The 19,966-nt window shown below is 42.1% G+C and overlaps 1 protein-coding gene across 2 annotated transcripts in view; it reads left to right on the top strand.

Moving 5' to 3' along the window:
* Window positions 1-13,119, top strand: part of LOC111149443 (catalase) — a 38,828-nt gene extending 25,709 nt beyond the window's left edge. Inside the window, exons 9-13 of one of the 2 annotated variants that reach the window (XM_022506527.1) lie at window positions 1,419-1,557; window positions 4,454-4,584; window positions 10,427-10,534; window positions 11,997-12,080; window positions 12,406-13,119. In XM_022506527.1, the coding sequence (XP_022362235.1) occupies window positions 1,419-1,557; window positions 4,454-4,584; window positions 10,427-10,534; window positions 11,997-12,080; window positions 12,406-12,471 (528 nt within the window). In that variant the 3' untranslated portion in view covers window positions 12,472-13,119. Of the gene's footprint in view, window positions 1-1,418; window positions 1,558-4,453; window positions 4,585-10,426; window positions 10,535-11,996; window positions 12,350-12,405 lie in introns of those variants that run through there. The other variant, XM_022506526.1, reaches the window with a different exon arrangement.
* The last annotated feature ends 6,847 nt before the right edge of the window (window positions 13,120-19,966 follow it).

Below are 19,966 nucleotides of genomic sequence, written 5' to 3'. Positions count from 1 at the left end.
GAATAGAGAAGGAGAGCCAAGCAGCTCACAGAGCACAGGAAGGAGTGCTTGTATGAAAGGAGTAAAGGAGGCCAAGCCCTGGGACCCTGGGCATCCAACTTTCCCTGCCTTGGGGTTGGAAGGGAGCTGAACCTGAAGGAGGTTACTGGGATTTGCCAAGGCATGAACTTGTCACAGGTAGAGCTAAGCCTGCATAACTCTGGTATTGAGGGAATAGGTTGAAGAACAAATATTATCCAAATTCTCTTCATGATCCAGGTCACCATGGCTCTCTGGGGCCACAGTGAGACATGGAGACAGTTAACAACACTGAGTCATACAGTTAGAAGACCTGAGAAGCATTGGGTGGAGGCCTCGGCCCAGGGCAAAGGACCACAGATCATATCCATGTTCTCTGCAACAACAAAAACCAAGTGTCTGAGACATTTCATTTGAAACTGTTGGGAAGAGGGTCCTGAGAAAAGATGATAAACTGAAATGCAATTCTGTTAGTGAATTGAATTGTATGAATGAATCCTATAATTTCTGTCAGTATTAACTTGGCTGTGGCAAACGTATTTTAAATTTCTGTGCTGTCTTGTTTTTTTTTTTTTTTTTTTTTTTTTTAATGTGTTTAGAAGGTGAAAGGGCTTTATTTAGTAGGTGTGGTCAAGATATCAGTCCCTGGCTCAGTTGTTTTAGAACATACGTCAGTTAGCTGTGAGTTCTGACGCTAGGGAGGATGTGAGAAACCATACGTACAGCATGGAAGAACTGCTGTGCTTACTTAGCCATTCGGTGACCAGTGAGGAAACGTTTGAGGTTTTTTGAGTAGGTAAGTCATGTAATCTGTGTGCGGCTGAGGCCGATGCCTTTGGTAGGAACATGTAGGACAGTGATGGTGGAAGAGGGGCTGAAAGTGGACAGCCAGGTAGGGGGACTTTGAAATCACTCTGATGGGAACTAAAGAGCATCTGAGGGTGACAGTGGCTGTATGGTCATGAACAATGTTCTCAAGATCATGTTATTAAACTTTAAAGTGTTACCCAAAGTGGTAAGCCAGATCACTGTGGAAAGGACATGGATTCCAATCAGTGGGGTGCTAGCAGATGTATTTTACAATATGATACATCCTTGAGAGTGGGAAATAATATAAGGCAGGGCACTAATTTGTTATTTGAGGAGAAGAAAAAGAGTTCTCTTCTGGAACAGGTATGAAGATTCATGGCTGTTTGGCTGCATGACGGAGAAGATTAAGGACTGTTCAGTTCGGGAGAACTCATGAGATCGAAACTTTGCTCTTTTGGGGGGCTCGGCAGGGTTTGGTGGTAACGCTCTAGAGAGTGCTTCGTGCTTGAAGTTTGAGAAGCAAGTGTGCAGACCATTCTGTTGTGTGTGTGACTGCACATAGTCAGCGCCTGTTTCATTTGTAACTGTAGGGCCGCCTTTTTGCCTATCCTGATACTCACCGTCACCGCCTGGGACCCAACTATCTTCAGATACCTGTGAACTGTCCTTTCCGTGCTCGAGTGGCCAACTACCAGCGTGACGGCCCCATGTGCATGCTCGACAATCAGGGTAGGCCTCAGATGTCTGGGAGACGGGGGGAGCCCGAGGGTGCCGCTGAGCGGAGGGTGGGGGAGGCCCTGCCAGGCCCATGGTCTTCGGGCTCCTCCTCTGCGAAGACGACCAAGGGGACCTTCTGCTCCATGAAGCAAGGATGGTTTAAACTGCCCGAAGACTCCATATTTTTTACCTGTTTGATATGTTTAATCAAGAGTTCCCATCTCAGATTTTCCTTGCCGTCCATCAGATCATGGAAGGTGGGAGAAAGATCTTTCATGGCTGTTGAAGAGTAGCATTCAGCTTAGGGGTTAGGTTTCAAAGACTTTTCACAAAGTGGACAGTTCCTTATCACTCTTGGATCACTAGGACTTAAGACTTTTGGAAGTGCAAAGGCAAGAGTTCCTGTTTCTTGTTTTCCGTTGTAATTGGCTGGGGCCAAGGAGGAAGAAACGTAGGTGGGGTTTTGAGGGCATGGGGCAGTTTAGAATAAAGGAGACAGAGTAAATCAAGGAATTCTCCCTCACTTTTTTTTTTTTTTTTTCAAAGTGAATATAGTTGAATTCATGTAAATCAACTGGTGAGATGAGATGCTACTGTATTTAGTTCTTTGGAGCTCATTCATAAAATTTATGATTTTTTTTTCTTTTAACTACTCTTTTTGGTGCCCATGTACAAACAGCCTAATTTATGATTTTTTTTTCTTTTCACTATTTTTGGTGCCCATGTAAAAACAGCCTCTATTTTTTATTACTTGTTCTAATTAGAGAATGTTTGATTAATGTTTTTTCCTTTTAATGCTCTCTAGTTTAATATCGATCTTAATTTTCTTCCCCCCCACCATTTAGGGCACATTTGTTTTAGTAAGAGCCTGATTACAGTGATCCCTTCAGAAAATGTACTACTGATTTATATTTATAGCCATAGATGTCTGTATTCAAACAATGTTTGCTTTTCTCTGATACAAATAATACATTGTGCCCTAGAGAAAATTTGGAGAAGAGAAGGGGAGAATAAGCCCACTTACAGCCCCAACACTCAGAGGCCACAACTGTGGCATTTTGCTTTATTTCCTGCCAGTTTTCTCTGTGTCTATTTTTTGGAGACTTAAGATTATTTTGTTTATATGATTTTGTGCCTTGCATTTGTTACCATTTTGACTAAGCCTTTTCTATGTGTTTAATGAGTTTACTTGCTCACTAACTGATTACATCAGGAATTTGCAGTACCTCTCCCTGAGGTTTGCAGAGCTCAGGGGATGTGCTGTTGCCCAAAGTAACTGATACTTCCTGTGTCGGTCTTCTGCATTTTTATTCTAAAGTGATTTCTTCCTTTCATATTCAGCAGTCCTTTCATTCCCGAGACTGGCTGTATTGGAGAGGTTCATGTATATTCTGGAACTTCATTAATAAGTACTTGCTTCACGTTTATCCTTCTTATTTACCATTATGGTGGCCTATGTATGAAAAAACTATTCAAAGATACATTTTGACACACCCTTTGCCTACTTTTAAAAGCCAAGCATTTGGGTTGTGCTCTTGAAGTTTAATGACAGAGCTTAATTATTCCCAGTAGTCAGTGACTTGAAGATAACTCCCACTTTGAGAAAAGGTCAGAACTCATTTGGAGGCAGAATTTTAAAATTACTCAAATTGGCACATTTCAAAAAGCTAATTCTTAGTGCGGGAGACCATTGTGGTGGCTGGTTGTTGGAGCACTTTGCCTTATAGATAGATAACGCTGACCTGGAATGAATCTCCAGGGCTAATGATTGGGCCTCATAATAGTATGGGGCCTTCCTTTGTCCTACATGCCCTTGATGCCTTGATGGGTGTGATCTGTAGACACCCTGATTATCCACTCTGCATAATCTGTCCTGGCAGTGAGCTGGTTAAAATTCCAACCTCAGACTGGTTTGTTCAAAACACTCAAGAGGTTTCTAGGCCACTCCTGCTTAGGCAACATGTGCTCAGGCAATTCAAGCTTCAGTCAACATCAGCTGAAGCAGTTAGGAAGACAAATATGCCAGAATGAAAAAAAAAGGCCTTTTAATTTATTCCAGAAGTCAGAAAATATGTTTTGATTGCATTTGTCATTACTTCTTCTATAAGTCCAGATAAATGAGTGCTGCCATACTAGAAATATCAAACTAAAGGACTAAAGTCCTTTTTTATTTACTTGTAGAAGGAAGTGAAAGTAAAGCTAGAATTGAATAAAGTCGTAGTCAATAAAAGAAAGATATTCTGAGAATCTTAATAACCTTGAAGAAATAGTGAAATAGAGTTCTGTAATGGGAGTGTAGTCTGTGCTGGGATGGAAGAGAGCAGACAGATCCCAGATCCCAGCTCTAGCACTAACCACCACATGACTGTGCCCAGGCAGTTAGCATCTCAGAGCTCGGTTTATCTGTGTCTGTATACTAAAGGAGCAGAGCTAGAACTTTCAGTTGCTCCCCAAGATTCTGTGATTCAGTGTTTGAATTGAGCCCAATCCCAAATGAAATGCTCAGATTTGAAATGTATCTTTGGGTCTCATCTTCTGTGGGGGCCAAATCAAACATGTATAAATGTATTTGTACCAGTAAGCAGCGGAAGATTTTCAAGAACAGATCACTTGAAGTGTTCAAGAAGACTTAAGATCTCTTCATTAGAACTCAGAGTGGGACTGCCCATGAGAGCATTTGGAAGGTGGCATTATTCTCTAGGAATCTGAGTCCTGCCTATAGCTAAATAGGAGATGTTAAAAATGGCTTGTACATGCATATGGATTGTGTGTGTAAACACATGCATATGTGTCGGGACATACATGTAGATGGGATCGCCACTTGAATTATATCTTACTACATTGACTGCTTGTAGACTTAATTCATTCTTCACCTCCCCAAGTGAATCTGTATGGTTTTCTTTTGAAGGTGGTGCTCCGAATTACTACCCCAATAGCTTTAGTGCTCCGGAACAGCAGCCTTCTGCCCTGGAACATAGCAGCCAGTGCTCTCCAGATGTGCAGCGCTTCAACAGTGCCAACGAAGATAACGTCACTCAGGTAAGAGAGAATCGCAAGCAGACTCCACGCTGAGCACAGAGCCCGATGTGGGGCTTGATTTCACAACCCTGAGATCATGACCTGAGCCGAAATCCAGAGGCAGACGCTTAACTGATCGAGCCACCCAGGCTGCCCCAATTTTCCCCTCTTAAGGTGTCTAATATGTCTTAAACTGAATTCACAGAAGATGTCTCTAATCATAAATCAGTGCCTTTATTAGATGGAGTTGAAGTGTTGTGTTTCTGTGCTCTTTCAGTATAAGGTATGGAGACTTCTTTCGGTTCCCCCAAATTTTGTTGAAGGGATTATAGGTGGGGCCACTGGGGAAGCAGTGATGCATGGAAATGTAAGAAATGTGTAAATAAAGCTTAAGTAAAACCGCTTCTGAGAAGCCAGGCAGGACAGCCCAGATTTAAGGGACTAGAACAGGATTCATAGTAGCACTAGGAGCCTCCATAGCAAGAGTGTGGCTGTGTCCACTGGAGGGCGCCCTGGTCACCGGCACGGTTCAGGGGACCGAACTACTCCACCTGTCGGCTTCTATTTTTCAGTACCAGTTGCTTATTCTTACCGTGTCCTCCTGACTTCCTCCTCGCTTCCTCATAGCTTCTGTTTTAACATTGCTGTGGCTTTGTTGTGACCTTCGCCTAACTCTTCTCTATGGCTTCTTTTTCCATATACTACTTTTTCGGGGGATCCTTTTTCACTGTCTCTCTCTCTCAGTACTTCTGTGTCAGATTCTAGAGAGAGGGAGTCGAATTGATTTGACTGGTGTTTTCACTCTAGGCTGCATCATTGACTTTTGGCCAGCCTGTGGCTACCCTCCCAGGTCAAGAGCCCACCCTCTTTCTGATCACCGATAGCTGTCCGAGTGAGGTTCTCTCGGTGGGTGCACTGAAAGAGACCCTGTCACTTTAAAGAGGAGCCTCCTCATTAATGTGTCCAGTACAACTTAGACCTCACACAAGAGAAAAAGGAGATTTAAAAGTCTAATTGTCCTAGAGCTCGGTTTGGGTGGTTGGTGTTAAACTTATTATTTAAATTAGAATAGGAACTGTATCTACTTTTTCAATTTATAAATGTGGGTTCTAAGTAAAAGATATTTAAATACATGAATTAATTCACCATGAAGACATCTTTATTTGAAAGGGATGCGTGCATGGTAGGATGTAAACCAGATTTAGATGAAATGAAACATCTTCTAAAAGCCTTTTGTAGTTACTGCATTATTTTTAGTGATGCGGATGATACCAATATATTGTACTACAGTCCCTACCTTTCAAAGAATTTTGCCTGCATGAGTTCTGCTCTGGTGTGAAACTAGCTAATACTACCTCTGCAAAAATTAATTTAGATAATATATGGCTTACAGAGTGAGAGAACATATATGCAGTTCATCTAACTAACGACCCATGTCCAGAATATATAACGAACTCCTACAGAGCAGTGAGGAAAAAGACCAAGGAATGGAAGATGGGCAAAGACTTGAACAGGCACTTCACAGAAGACAATATCCAAATGAATGAAAAACATACAGAAAAGTGGTTTATCTCTATAGTTAGCAGGGATGTACGAAATGAAACCACAAAGAGATAGCACTACCTAGGCACCAGAGTGGCTAGAATTAGGACTGGCCACACCAAATGTTGAGAGAACGAGAAACAACGCTCTCTTTCCTGTGAGTGGAAATTAGTTTAGCTGTTTTGGGAAGCTGTGTCTCAGTATCCATTCAAGCTAAACACGTGTGTGTCTTTTGACCCTGGTAAAGTACACTGTTATGTAGGAACCCAATAGAAATGTAGACATGTGAGCACCGGAAGACATGTGCAAGACTGTTCCTGTTACGCAGCTGTTCAACGAGAGCTTAGATAAGCACATTTGCCAGAACACATTGAAAATATGAGAAGTCAAAAGAATTACATTTGGGGATGCAGTTGGAGAAAGGGGGATAATAACCGGAAGGAGGGACTCTGGTGGGGAGATTTCTGAGGTGTAAGTGATGTTTCTTCTTTATCTGGGTGGTGGTTGCGTAGTATGTTCACTGGGAAATCATTGAACCCACACTTAGGGTTGGTGCCCTTTACCATAGGGCTGTAACACTTAAAAAGCTTACGAAAGAAGAAAAATCATTCTCTCAATTTGTGTATACTAGTAAAAATATCACGTTTCCTTTGAAAAGAATTTGGTCCTGCTATCAAAGTTCTATGGTTAGGTGTTGGAGCTGATAAAACCATTTAGAATCTTTATCGGGTCAATGAAATTGAACAGCTGTCCTGTGTGTGGAGTCCATGCCCCTCTGCATTGAGCCGCTGAGCTGTGTGTACAGATGGTGGTTGCTAGCCAGGTGTAAGGCTGTGCAGATCAGAGCTCCCTGGAGACTTCCCCAGTTCGACTTCCAAGTCCCGCCTGCCTTTTGCCCGAGCAGTGTGACTGCGGAAGCCGGGTTCAGATGGGTAGGGAGACCATACTATTTCTGTTGCAGCCACCGGCTGAGTTGTCCACCTGCTGAGAGAGGGGCGCTCTTTCTCTTTGTGTTTGTTCATGTGCTTTTTTATTACTCTCTTGGAGCTAGATTAACCAGATCTCTGGGAGAGCAAGTATTTTATGTGGGTTTTATTGAGTGGTGTGTTGATAAATATTAACATTTGTGTACAGGGGGCAAAGCCCTGGTTTATAGTGTTTGTAAATTTTCCTTTTTTTTTTTTTTTTTTTTTTAAGATTTAATTTATCTGAGAGGGAGAGAGAGAGAGAGAGAACACAAGCAGGGGGAGGGGCAGAGGGAGAGGTAGAAGCAGACTCCTTGCTGAGCAGGGAGCCTGGCAGAGCCGCTGTCCCAGAACCCTTGATATCATAACCTGAGCTAAAGGCAGCGGCTTAACGAACTGAGCCACCCAGATAACCTATAGTGTTTGTCAGTCTTCTTGGTGAAAATATTCTCTAGAGCTGATTCCAAGCTAGGAACATGGCGTCACTACATCTGTGGCATTGGGACATGAGGTTCAGTATCACACTATTTTGTTCTGTTTCTACTGTAGTAATACAGTAGACACAAATCATCTCAGGAACATAGGTAATAGTGTATTAATTAAGCATACATTTTGAAGGTTTATTATTTTTGTTTATAATGTAATTTAACTGTAAGTATGTAAATTATATATAAACATATAATTGAGTTTTTAATAACAACCGTGTTTTAACAACTCACAAAATTCTTTTTTTTTTTTCTTAAAGATTTTATTTATTTGACAGAGAGAGAGAGATCACAAGTAGGCAAAGAGGGAGAAAGAGAGAGAGGAAGGGAAGCAGGCTCCCTGCCTAGCAGAGAGCCAGATGTGGGGCTTGATCCCAGGACCCTGGGATCATGACCTGAGCCGAAGGCAGAGGCTTTAAACCACTGAGTCACCCAGGTGCCCCAACAACTCACAAAATTCTTAAAAAGATAACAATCTGCTCTCATAAGCAGGTGGGCTCCAGCACACCACTGAAACTGCAGGACCAATTTCCTTTTAGTTTGATGATAGACTGATGGAACATAGGAGGCCACACTTCTATTTGTCATACATGGACATGCTAGATTAAAAAATAAAAAGAAAAGTAGTTGAACTAACAAAATTAAATCTCTGGGTTCTAGAAATGAAAAAGGAATCATAATAGTGCATGAACATCAAAGGTATATATATCATGGTGGGTAACCAGACTTTATTTACATCTTTATCAAGATTTTATGACTCCAAGGGGCTTGGAGTTTAGGCTGCAGACTCCATGTGTTGCAGAGAGCTAGAACTGGCCTCTTGACTTGTGACATAATGATGAGAGTCAGGAACTGGCACTCCATGGGGAAAACTATCCACCAGACTGAGGCTACAGCTTGCCAGCCTGTGGGCTCTATACTTCCTGAGAAATTGGGCATCCCTTCTTCTACTCTCCTCCTCTTAGGTGAGGTCTCTGCACTCTTGTTCCACTTAGAACCACCTAGAAGTCCTGGCCTGAGAAACAATGAGTCAGCGAACCCTTTAGGCCCCTTTGCAGAAATGGTGAAAAAAATCACAAGACCCCTTAACAATTTGGACGCAGGTGATGGTTCTGCAGAAGATAACTCCTGTTGGAGATGAGCCCCAGGGAAGAATTATAGTACAAGTAGGGAAATCCAGTGCCCTGAGAAATTGCACATGCCATAGGTGGAAGAATCATGTACATGACAGAATAATCTAAAAGGGCTTTAAAATAAGCATGTATACTGTATTCAAGGAGATAGAGAATGGGATATGATCTACAAGATAAAAATAAGATATGGGAAAACAAAAATGAATAGATTTAAGAAAGAACCAAATAGATGTTTTTAGAAACAAAAAGTACAATCTTTCGAATAAAAATTTAACATACTAAAGTATCTCAGTGGATGGTTAAGCAGTGTGTTAGATATAGCTGAAGAGAGAATTAGTGAATTGGGGGACAGATCTGAGAAAATCCCCGTAATGCAGTTTGGATTGTGGTCATGTCCGAAGTTTGATGTTTTTATTATTTTTATTTTTAAGATTTTATTTATTTGACATAGAGAGATCACAAGTAGGCAGAGCAGCAGGCATAGAGAGAGGGGGAAGCAGGCTCCCCACCGAGCTGAGAGTCCAATGCGGGGCTTGATCCCAGGACGCTGAGATCATGACCTGAGTCGAAGGCAGAGGCCCAACCCACTCAGCCACCCAGGCGCCCCCAAAGTTTGATTTTTTAAACTTTGGTTTCAAATGTAAAATTTGTTCAAAAAAAATTTTTTTAAAGATTTTATTTATTTATTTGACAGACAGAGACCACAGGTAGGCAGAGAGGCAGGCGGGGGCGGGCGGGAAGCCGTCTCCCCGCCAAGCAGAGAGCCCGATGCGGGGCTCGATTCCAGGACCCTGAGATCATGACCTGAGCCGAAGGCAGAGGTCCAACCCACTGAGCCACACAGGCGCCCCAATTTGTTCAAATTTTTAAAATGTTTTTATGGCTTGATATTTGATAACACACTTAGAAAAGCTATGAACACTTTGACATTGTATGAATTTGAAACTTTGGATAATTGGGTATTTTTGGACTTTATAAACATTAGTAGAATAGGACATAGGATGGTGCCTGGTATATTATAGAAACTTTATAAATAAATATGGTTGAATAAATGAATGAATGACATGTTAGAATAAAAATCATAGTTGTTACTTAGAAATGGTTGGTTTCAGAAGTGAGCAAAGCCCTTAGGACTCATCTACCTTACTTCTAAGTTGCTATTTTTCATTTTAATCGATTGATATTCATATTAGAGGCAAGCTTAATCATATAAACAGTTTAACTATTAACATGTGTCATCTCCAAGAAAGCATTGCTTCTGAGAAACTAAGGTATATATTAATGAATTAGGGTTTCTTCCTCTATGGTTCTGGATGAATTGAACAAAGGTTGTATCATGCTAAGTTTCCATTTGATGACGGCTTGCCGGCTCTGGACGTGTCTGTAGCAAGGTGTGGGATTCTTAATTGTAGGCTCTACTGTGTCTTCAGCTTGTAAGAGACATCTAAAAACACTGACTACAAAGGACATGACTCCAAGAAGCAGTTATGAGAGCTGTTGTCAACTGAATTCTCCCTGTTCCACAAAACGAAATGTGAGGAACTCCATACAAATGACAGTTTTTGCTAGAATTATAGCTTACCCTTCAGTTCTAAACACTTTCTCATTACACCAATGAGAAGTTATTTTTTCATTTCAAAGGCAGCACATTGGGTGAATTTTGTTCACAACAGACTGGTTATTTATATATATAATCCATATATATATATATACCGCATTGCGCATTTTCCCTGCGCAGGTGCGGACGTTCTACACGAAGGTGCTGAATGAGGAGGAGAGGAAACGCCTGTGCAAGAACATCGCAGGCCACCTGAAGGATGCACAGCTTTTCATCCAGAAGAAAGCGGTGAGTGATACTTCAGCCGGCGGGTGACATCTGCTGGCCGGAGGAGAGAGCGCAGCTGTGTGAGAGAACCCTTAAGTGAATGTCGCTTCTGTTCTGCTTGAGCTAATTGGACTTAAAAAAAAAAATTAGGACTGATCCCCAGCCCACCCCCGATTCTTTACTCTGCATGTTTTTTTCTCCAGGGAATGTGGCATAGCCGCTCATCCTTCAGTTCTTTGTTCAGTGTGTAATAATTGAGTTGAATTCAGGGTGAATTCTGTCCTACGCTCTTCATCGACTGCCACCAAGTTCTGTGCTAGAGTCTTGTCCAATATAAAAATGTGGGTCCTGCCCCAATTTTGCTTCAACTTTAGACAATAAGAAATACGGATTGCTTTTTTTTGTGTTGCGGAGCCTATCTTCTAACCACTCGGTGTCATGACACCTAACCCTCCTTCAGAAGTAGCTGGAAACTTGCACTGTCTCTGGGGAGCACTGAGCCGCTGCCACAGCTCAGGCTGAACTCCTGAGCTGAGGGGCCAGGGTATTTCTGACGGCACCTCACTGTGCTTCATGGAGCCTTCCCGCTCGCAGTTTTTGGGGCCTGCCACAGGAGTAAGCTTCTTGGAAGTTGAGACAACCCTGTAGTTGCCTGTCTTGGTCGCTGCTTCTCTGTTCAAAGGGACAGCTGGACCGGCAGCTCTCTGGGATGTGTTCAAAGGCCTGGGACAAGTACCAGCAGGCTGGGCACTTTCTCTGTAGGCAAAGTTCTGTGTCTTTAACTGTCTCTCACAAGTGTGTGTCTAAAAATAACCTTTTAAACTGCGGAGACACTATTTACACGTTTCCTTCTGCAGCTGAGAGCTGGACGCTTGCTCTGTGAGGTAGGCGGGGGCGGGTTTTATCTCACTGATGAGAACGAGTGGGACAATGTGTAAGCAGCAGAACTGGGCTTGAACCCTTGGTCTTCTTCTCTTGCCTGTGCTGAAACTGTAAGGCTTCCTGGGGGTTCACAGTGCCCCCCTCCTGCTGTCCGCTCAGGGTCAGCCTGTGGTTGGGAACTCCTGCTTGAAGTATGTGGAGTTGCCCAGCGCGGGCCACCGTCTTTGTACACCTCACTTTGAAGTCAGGTGGTGTCTGGGCCCGTCTTGGTCTACAAATCACTGTGACTTGTAGAGTCACCCCGAGGCCCGCTCCTTATGTGCAGCAAGTGCCACTCACCTCATTCTCTGAGGTAGGTTTCATTATGTCACTCATTTTGTGGGGAGTGGACACTGACGCTCAGAGGAATGACTTCTCCAAGGTTGCTCAGGCGGTGTGTGCCAGGGTTTCCCCCGAATCCTCTCAGTCTTACTCTGTGGTATTATACGCTGCATTGCTGTGCCTTCCTTCCTCTCCTACAGAGTAAACACTGTGCCACGCGTGCCGGAGGCCAGCCTAAGAGGGGCTAGGGTCAGTTTACATTTTTGTCATTTGGTTTTAGGTCAAGAACTTCAGTGATGTCCATCCTGACTATGGGGCCCGCATCCAGGCTCTTTTGGATGAATACAATGCTCAGAAACCCAAGGTGAGCCCAGAGCAGCCCGGCTGGGGTAAAGGAAGGGTGTTCTGGATCAGACTTGGTTGGAAAGTTTGGTTTCCTTAGTGATGATTCTTCCCAGGGACAACTGTTAAATTTTCCAAGCTGTTCAGACACTCCCTTGCCAGGTAAAGAACTCACCTGCACAGCACACCCTCTTTGCTTTAGCTCTGGACCACATAAGGTCATGTAGGTAAATGCAATTCCCAATGGTTATTATCTTCATGTGAGCACAAATTAAAGCCAAGATGAACACCGGGCTGCTGCTGCTGAGCGAGTTAATTAACCTGTTGGTCTTGTTCTTTTAAAACAGAATGCGATTCACACCTTTATGCAGCATGGGTCCCACCTGGCGGCACGGGAGAAAGCCAACCTGTGAGTCGGGGCCCTGGGCCTGCCCCAAGTTGCTCTCCATCTGAGAAGCAAACCATGGTGTTCACACACCTACCCATTCTTTGCCAGATAGAAGATTCTCCTGGGCTTGGTGCACAATCACAAGCCATGTCTTTCAAATAATAATCCAGGTTTCTATCGCAAATAATGTAGCATTGGCGTTTAGTGCTATTTCCCTGGGGGGGGAATAAGGATAGGGCTTAATAATGGTAAAAAGAAAACATACTCGCTTTTGACAGTTGATTGGATTATTCACTTAAAATGACTAGAATGACAGTTTCTGGAAGAAATATGATTTTATTTGATGAGAAAAAAATCTTGGTGAAATTAGTATGTTTACTTATCATCTCATGGCCTTATTGTATAAAAATATGGCTGTAATTATATAAGAAGAAAAGATCATCTACTCAGTAATTTTCATTTTTCTCAGTTCTGTATAGGAAAAACACATTTAATGCATTGATGTCTTTTGAAAATAATTTCACTGACATCATAGCTTAATGCTTACTCCTGCCTGGAACTGATCAGATTTTTCTGAACTTGGAATTACATCTATGCTCATATAGCATTGATTTTGCAACAGACTGATTTGTAATTGCTACATTTTTACAATAAAATAATCTGCACATAAGAAGAATGGTGTTTGATTTCTTTGGGCTCCGTATATATCTTGGACTCTTAGCCTGAATATCATGTATTTTCAGATGCTTACCCTTAAAACTGAGAATACCAATATTACAGTGATACTATATTATTTGTTTAAACCAGTAGCCTTTAGACACAGTTTTCTAAGAAACTCTGGACCAGAACTTTTCATCCTACTGGGAAAATAGCAAATTTTCCAACTTTGAAAGTTACTTAAGTCTCTTGTCCATTAGTTCACTTCCTTATCCGTTTATGAATTTTTAAAATAAGAACCTCCGGTTCTTTTCTTTCTTTTTTTCTTGCCTATCATCTTTGCCTATCATGCTTAAATGGAATACTCTAGACGTGAGCTCTTGAGTACTGAATGAAACCTTTTTTCTTTGAAAATCCTTATTCCCGTCACCTCAGCTCTTCAAAACCAGTTTTACTCGCTCTCAGAAATTCCCTGGGATCTTGGGCTACAGGAAACTGTTGGACCCCTAGTAGATACAAACTTGCAGTCCTTCAGCTCAAACTTTTTTTTACCCCTCCCTGCCAAATTCTCCTGCCTAAATCCTTCCTATATTTGAGTGTGTTTGGAAACTGTTCTGTTTGCCAACATAGAGAGTAAAATTGTCCATTTGTGCCTGCTGGTGAATACTTTCAATTTAGTGACTTTACTACAGTTCTGGCTTTTTATATGATTAAATATATAAGATAAACTCATAAAAATTAATGTAGTTTGACATGGGGGAAAGAGTTTATTTGAAAATTGGTCATAAACACAAAGATGGGGTTTTTGAGATAATTTTCTGCTTTGGTCTATTCTGTCCTCTAGAAATAAGTCAGTAGTTAAAAATCACATATATCTAACATGTTTCTGGTATGTAACAATCTGACACCTGCAAGTGTCTCCACTTTTGTCCTCTGGAGACCTCTTTTTATAATTTTCAAAGATAAATATTGATGAGGTTAACTTCCTCAGGTTTTACTTCCTGGGCAGCAGTACCCAATTATATTCCTTTTAGGTGACATTAAAATACATCCTGAGAGTTTCTGAGCCAAATTCCTAAGGAGAATAAAATTAGTAAGAGGTAGGATATTACAAAGGCTTTAGAACCACAAGAGACCAAGATTCAGATCCGTGCTCTGCCATTTTCCACCTGTGGTATTTGAGCAAGTTGCCTCACCTCTCAGTATTAGTTCCCTCATCGCTAAGGGGGACCATTAATTGTTCTATGTCCATAGGATTGTACGGTCATTATTCAAAATATTGATTTTGACCACCACTTCTTTCCAGCTCAGTATCCCAGGGCCTCATCTTGGTCAGCTTCTGCCTTGTAACAAAGCACTTCACAACTCAGTGACTTGAAACAATAATCATATATCACTCATGTCTCCAAGTCAGCTAGGGATTGACTGATCGAGGCTGGGCTCAGCTGTGGCAGTTTGTTGATGTGGCTCTGTGTCACATGTCTCTCATCCTTCTGGGACACATGGTGATGGCTAGTTCCTAGTGATGGCAGAAGTGCAAGAATGCAAGAAAGGGAAACCTACTCTTTTTTCTTTTTTCCAAGTGTGAGAAATTGTACTCCATCCATGGATGTGACTCTTTATGTGTGTGTGTGTGTGTGTGTATGTGTGTGTCTATCTGAACATTAATCTACCATAGACTTCCCTTCCCATTAGTTCTTCCACACTACTGGGATTTTTAATCAATTCTGAATGGTCATCACCCTCTTTGTGTCTTTAGTTCCCTTCTTACTTTGTTTATATTTGATCTAGTTCTAAATAAGAACTACTCCAGAACCCAGCCTTGGTCAAGGATGCCTCTCAGCGACTCAGTTTCCGCACTGGAAATGACCATGACCGAAGCAAACCACAGCCCTTTTGACTGGGCTTTTACAAATTTGACCACAAACCTCAAGTGGGCCCCCAGTACTGCCTGGAAATCTGTTTTTCTCTCTTTGGTAAATCCTCCTGCTTGGCTCCCCCTCTCCCTTCAGCTCCTTATTTCACCAAGGATAGAATAGCTTCCTTATCTTTTCCTCCACCAGAGTCTTCCAACTTGCCAGCATCGACATCACCATGCTCTCCTTTCCTTCCTGTTGACAGAGATGAGCTCTGTCCCTGCTGAAGGCCAGACCTCATGTGTGCACTGACCCCATGCCTTTCCTCCTGCTCTTGGATCCCCCTGCCCTCTCCTACCTCATCCCTGTTAGCTTGCAAACCTGCTATTCCAAATCTCATCAAATCCTCTCTTGTCCTCATAGGGCTCTCCTGTTACTGCCCCCTTTGTTGAAAAATACTTTAAAAGAATTTCCTTTACTTACTTGCTATCCTTCCTGTCTTCTGTCCTTCCTTGAAACTACTACAATCAGGCTGCCCTCGCCAAGGTCACCAGTGGCTTCCATGCCACTAAAATCCAATACTCTCATCCAGTAGTGCCATTTCTGGGTGTATACCCAAAAGGAGTGAAAGCAGTGACTTGAAGGAATATTGCACCCAGTGTTCATAGCTACATTACTCACAATGTCCAAAAGGCGGAAAAAAACATAAGTGTCCATTGATGGATGAATGAATAAACAAAATTTGGTATATCCACACAATGGAATATTATTCAGGCTTAAAAAGGAAGGAAGTTCTAACACAGGATAGAATATGGATGACCCTTAAAGACATGACACAAGGGAAATAAGCCAGATGCAGATGGGCAAATATAGCATCATTCCACTTACATGAGGTTCCTATGGTGGGGAGGAAGAAACAGTGTTTAATAGTTAACAGTGTTTCAGTTTGGCAACAGGAAAAAGTTCTGGAGATGGATAGTGTGGTAATGATTGCACAACAGTGTGAATGTATTTAATGCCACTGAATTGTATACTTAACGGTGGTTAAAATAGGGGTGCCTGGGTGGCATAGTTCGTTAAGAAAGGGACTCTTGGTTTCAGCTCAGGTCATGGTCTCAGGGTCATGAGATTGAACCCCATGTCCGGCTCTACGCTTAGCATGAAGTCTGCTTGAGACTTTCCCTCTCTCTCTGCTCTCCCCTCTGTTCTCCCTCTCAAATACAGCTTTTAAAAAAGGTTAAAATATTAAATTTTGTATATATATATTTTAGCACAACAAAAGAAATCCAATGGTCCATTCTCATTCTTCACTCACGTGATCTCTTAGCAGTATTTAACACAATGGATCACTGGAACCTCTCCCTCTCTCTCTCTCTCTTTTTTTTTTTTTGCATAAGAACTTTTTTGAGATATAATTTACATACCATAAAATCCAAACAAAATATATAATTCAGTGGTTTTTTAGTGTATACAGAGAGTTGTGTAGTCATCACAATTGATTTTAGGACATTTTTGGCACTCCACCCACCCCCCAGAAACCCTATACAATTAGCAATTCCCCCAACTGAATCCTGCCCCAGCCCTTGGCCATCACCCATCCAGCTGCTATGTGAAATTGGCCTCCTCTGCACACTTAACTTACATGGAGTCCTACAGTGTATGGTCTTTTCGACTGGCTTCTTTCACTTAGTGAAATGTTTCCAAGGTTCTTACACGTTGTAGCATGTGTTAGTACTTCATTTCCTTTTATTGCCAAATAATGTTCCATTGTATAGATATGCTGTGTCTTATTTGCCCATTCATCAGTCAGTAGACATGGGGGTGTCTCCACTTGTTGGCCACTATGAGATGAATAATGCAGCTGAAAACGTTCACATGCGTGCTTTTGTGGGGACACATGTTTTCATTTCTCATATTCTCGCCTTTTAAAGGCGTTTTCACTTAACCTCTGGCACACTGCTGTCTAAAGATCAGCTCCTGGCATTATGTTATGTTATGTTACATTATGTTATGTTATATTCCTTATTTTTAAGATTTATTTATTTATTTGAGAGAGAGTCCGTGCATGAGTGGGAAAGGCAGAGGAAGAGGAACAGAGAAACTGAAGCAGACTCCGTGCTTATCGTGGAGCCAATGCGGGGCTCGATCTCACAACCCTGAGATCGTGACCTGAGCTGAAACCATGAGTCAGACTCTCAATTGACTGTGCCCCCCAGGTGCCCCTCAACTCCTGGTATTTTAAAATTGATTGCTTGCTCTTCTGAAAAGAGGACTAGGTCTGGGCTTTTAAGCTGTGGGAAGGATCTCGTTCTTTTCAAAATCAGTGTCAGAATTTTGGTTTAAAAATATGTTAATTTTGTGTTTCCCTGATAAAGGAGTATCATTTTAACTGATCTACTAAGGAAATGAGTTTTAAGAACTTAGCACGTGCTTTTCTGAGAGGAACGTGGCCAAGCTGCTTGGCCATTTCTTTGCCTCTTAGTATGGGACTGCAAAGCAAATGGCCAAATTTCACTTTAAAGGAGCTGATAAGAAAAATGGAAGGCTTTAAAATCGTTACCAGAGCTTTTAAAGATGCGAAAGGTTGGTAGAGGTGAACTCAAAAAGTTCTGTATACTTTTGAATTTTGGACAATTTTAAACACACAGGAATATACTGAAAGTTTTCTGTGGAAAGCTGTATTGTGATCTTTTTTCTAAAGGATCTTAGTCCCTCATTTGGCTGTTTGAGAAGTGAATTTTACATTGTTTTAGGTTTTTGTTTTGCTTCAGTGTCGTTTGCTGGAAGTGGGGTACTTTAAGCAGCTCTTTGTATTTTCGGTTGTTCAGTGAATTGTGTCATGAAGGTTTATGTTTAAGTAAAGTTCACAGTTTAAAGAGTATAGTGGGCTGAATGATGTCCTCCAGTAGGATGGCCCATGTCCCAGCCTCTGGAACCTGTGAAGGTGACCTTATTTGGAAAAGAGTTTACAGGTGTCATTAAGTAGAGGGTCTCAGGATAGGATCCTCCTGGATTATTAAGATGGTTTCTAAATCCGGTGATGAGTATTCTTTTAAGAGACCAAAGGGGAGAAGGAGGGGCAGGTCACATGCAGATGGAGGCAGAGATTGGAATCTTATAGCCATAAGCAAAGGAGGCCTGGAGCCACCAGAAGCTGAAGGAGAGAAGGAAGGATTCTTTCCTAGAGCCTAGGGAGGGGCATGGCCATGCCAACACCTTGATTTCAGACTTCCAGCCTCCAGAACTGGGAGAGAATGAATTCCTCTTGTTTTAAGCCTCCAAATTTTAAGCCTTCCATTAATTTCTCATGGGCAGCACTAGGAACCTAATTAGAGAGGATGCTGATTCAATGATTTTGTAAAGGGAAAACTTCTTGAGTGGCAGAGGGAGAAATGCTTTTGTTCTGTGAATTGCTTGAGGCCCCTGTTACTCTTCCCTTCCCCCCCACAAGCTGCTATGCCCCTACTTCATTTCCCTCCATCCCCTTGCCTCAGCTTCTTGGTTCTGCTCCTTCCAAGCTCTGCCCAGAAGTTCCTCGTTACTTCCTGTTAGAATATTTCCAATTTTCTGGACAATCTCTTCTTTTAGTGGGACTGTGGGCTTTGATCCTTTCCATTGACATGGTACTTACCTCTTTAGATGGCCAGGATGGGGTTCCCAAATTCAAAATGTACAAGCATTCTGGATGTATGAAAACCAAAACCAAAACCAACCACAATAATGCAAGAACAAAGCTGAATGCCTGGAAAGAGGTATGACTGGTGACCAAATGCTGTGCCTCAAGGGGCTGTTTCTACTTAGCTCCAGGAAATTATTGCCACAATGTATTGAGGAACTAGTGTTGACAGATCTGATTTTTTAAAAGAAGCTGGAAATCTGGATTTTTCTGTAAACCCCCTGATTTTTACATAAGGTAACTAACTATTCATAGTAAGAAACAAAACCAAACCTCAAAACAAATAGCAAAAAAGAAAAAAAAAAAGTGCGTGTGTGTGCATTTGTGTGTGTGTGCATTTGTGTGTGTGTGTGTACCAAACAAAAACCTATCTCTAAGGTCCCACTGGCCCATATATTCCATTTTGCAAGGGGACCCTCTGTCTTAGGATGTAGAGGTGGTGGGTAGGATCATTGCATATATTTCTTGCATCTTTTGGGGCTCTTTAAAAATCTCCATCTCCAAAATGCTAAGCAACAGAAGTGTCCTAAAAGGTTTTTTAGGTCGCTATCCCTTTCCTGAACCTGCCTTGCCGAATTTAACAACACGGAGACACTTGAACATGTTAAATATTTTATTCACATTGTTTACAAACTATATCCACCTGGAAAACACATGAGTCCAAAAATAGATTATTTTACAGTAATTCACATTTTTTTAAAAACAAATTGCTACGAAGTGAAGCTCTAAGCACAGAGGTCCTCAGCCTGTCTCGTGGTTCAGTGCCTGGTTGCACAGAGCCCCCCCACTCTACTGGGGTAGCAGTCCTCAGGGCAGACGGCCTCATCGCAGGTCACCAGTGGCTTCCCTACCAGTGAGCGATGAGGAGATGTCAGTGCAGACTTTAACCGGTGAACATTTACTGGTAGCAATTCACCGTTCCTTCTTTTATCAAGGAAATAGTTTTAGAGCTTGAGTACATGCCAGGAAGACAAAACAAAGGAGACTTCTCAGGTAATCAGCCATTACAGAGTTATCAGGACCTGGCCCGTTCTATAAAGGTTGAACGTCTGGGCCGCAGACAGAATGAACAAGCTACAGTTTTGTGGTGTTGACGGCTCGGATCAGAAACAGTAGTGATTTGGAAATTGGTGCGAGGATCTGTGGACTAACTCAGCTACCCTCCCTTCCCACCACCACCAGGAGAAGAGGAGAAATAAACTCAGTAGGAATTAATAATGTGCCTAATTTTAACTGTGTGGCCCTCGAAAGATGGCCGTGGGAGTTGGCTGAGTGCCCCCAAAGATACTGTGGTTCAGAAGCTTATTATTTCCCTATGCTAAATCCAATCA

This window comes from Enhydra lutris, unplaced genomic scaffold (assembly GCF_002288905.1).
Source record: "Enhydra lutris kenyoni isolate GAN:26980312 unplaced genomic scaffold, ASM228890v2 scaffoldscaffold22, whole genome shotgun sequence".
In the NCBI taxonomy this organism is placed as follows: domain Eukaryota; kingdom Metazoa; phylum Chordata; class Mammalia; order Carnivora; family Mustelidae; genus Enhydra; species Enhydra lutris.
The sequence above is the reverse complement of the archived record's forward strand: the minus strand, read 5'-3'. Positions and strand labels throughout refer to the sequence as shown.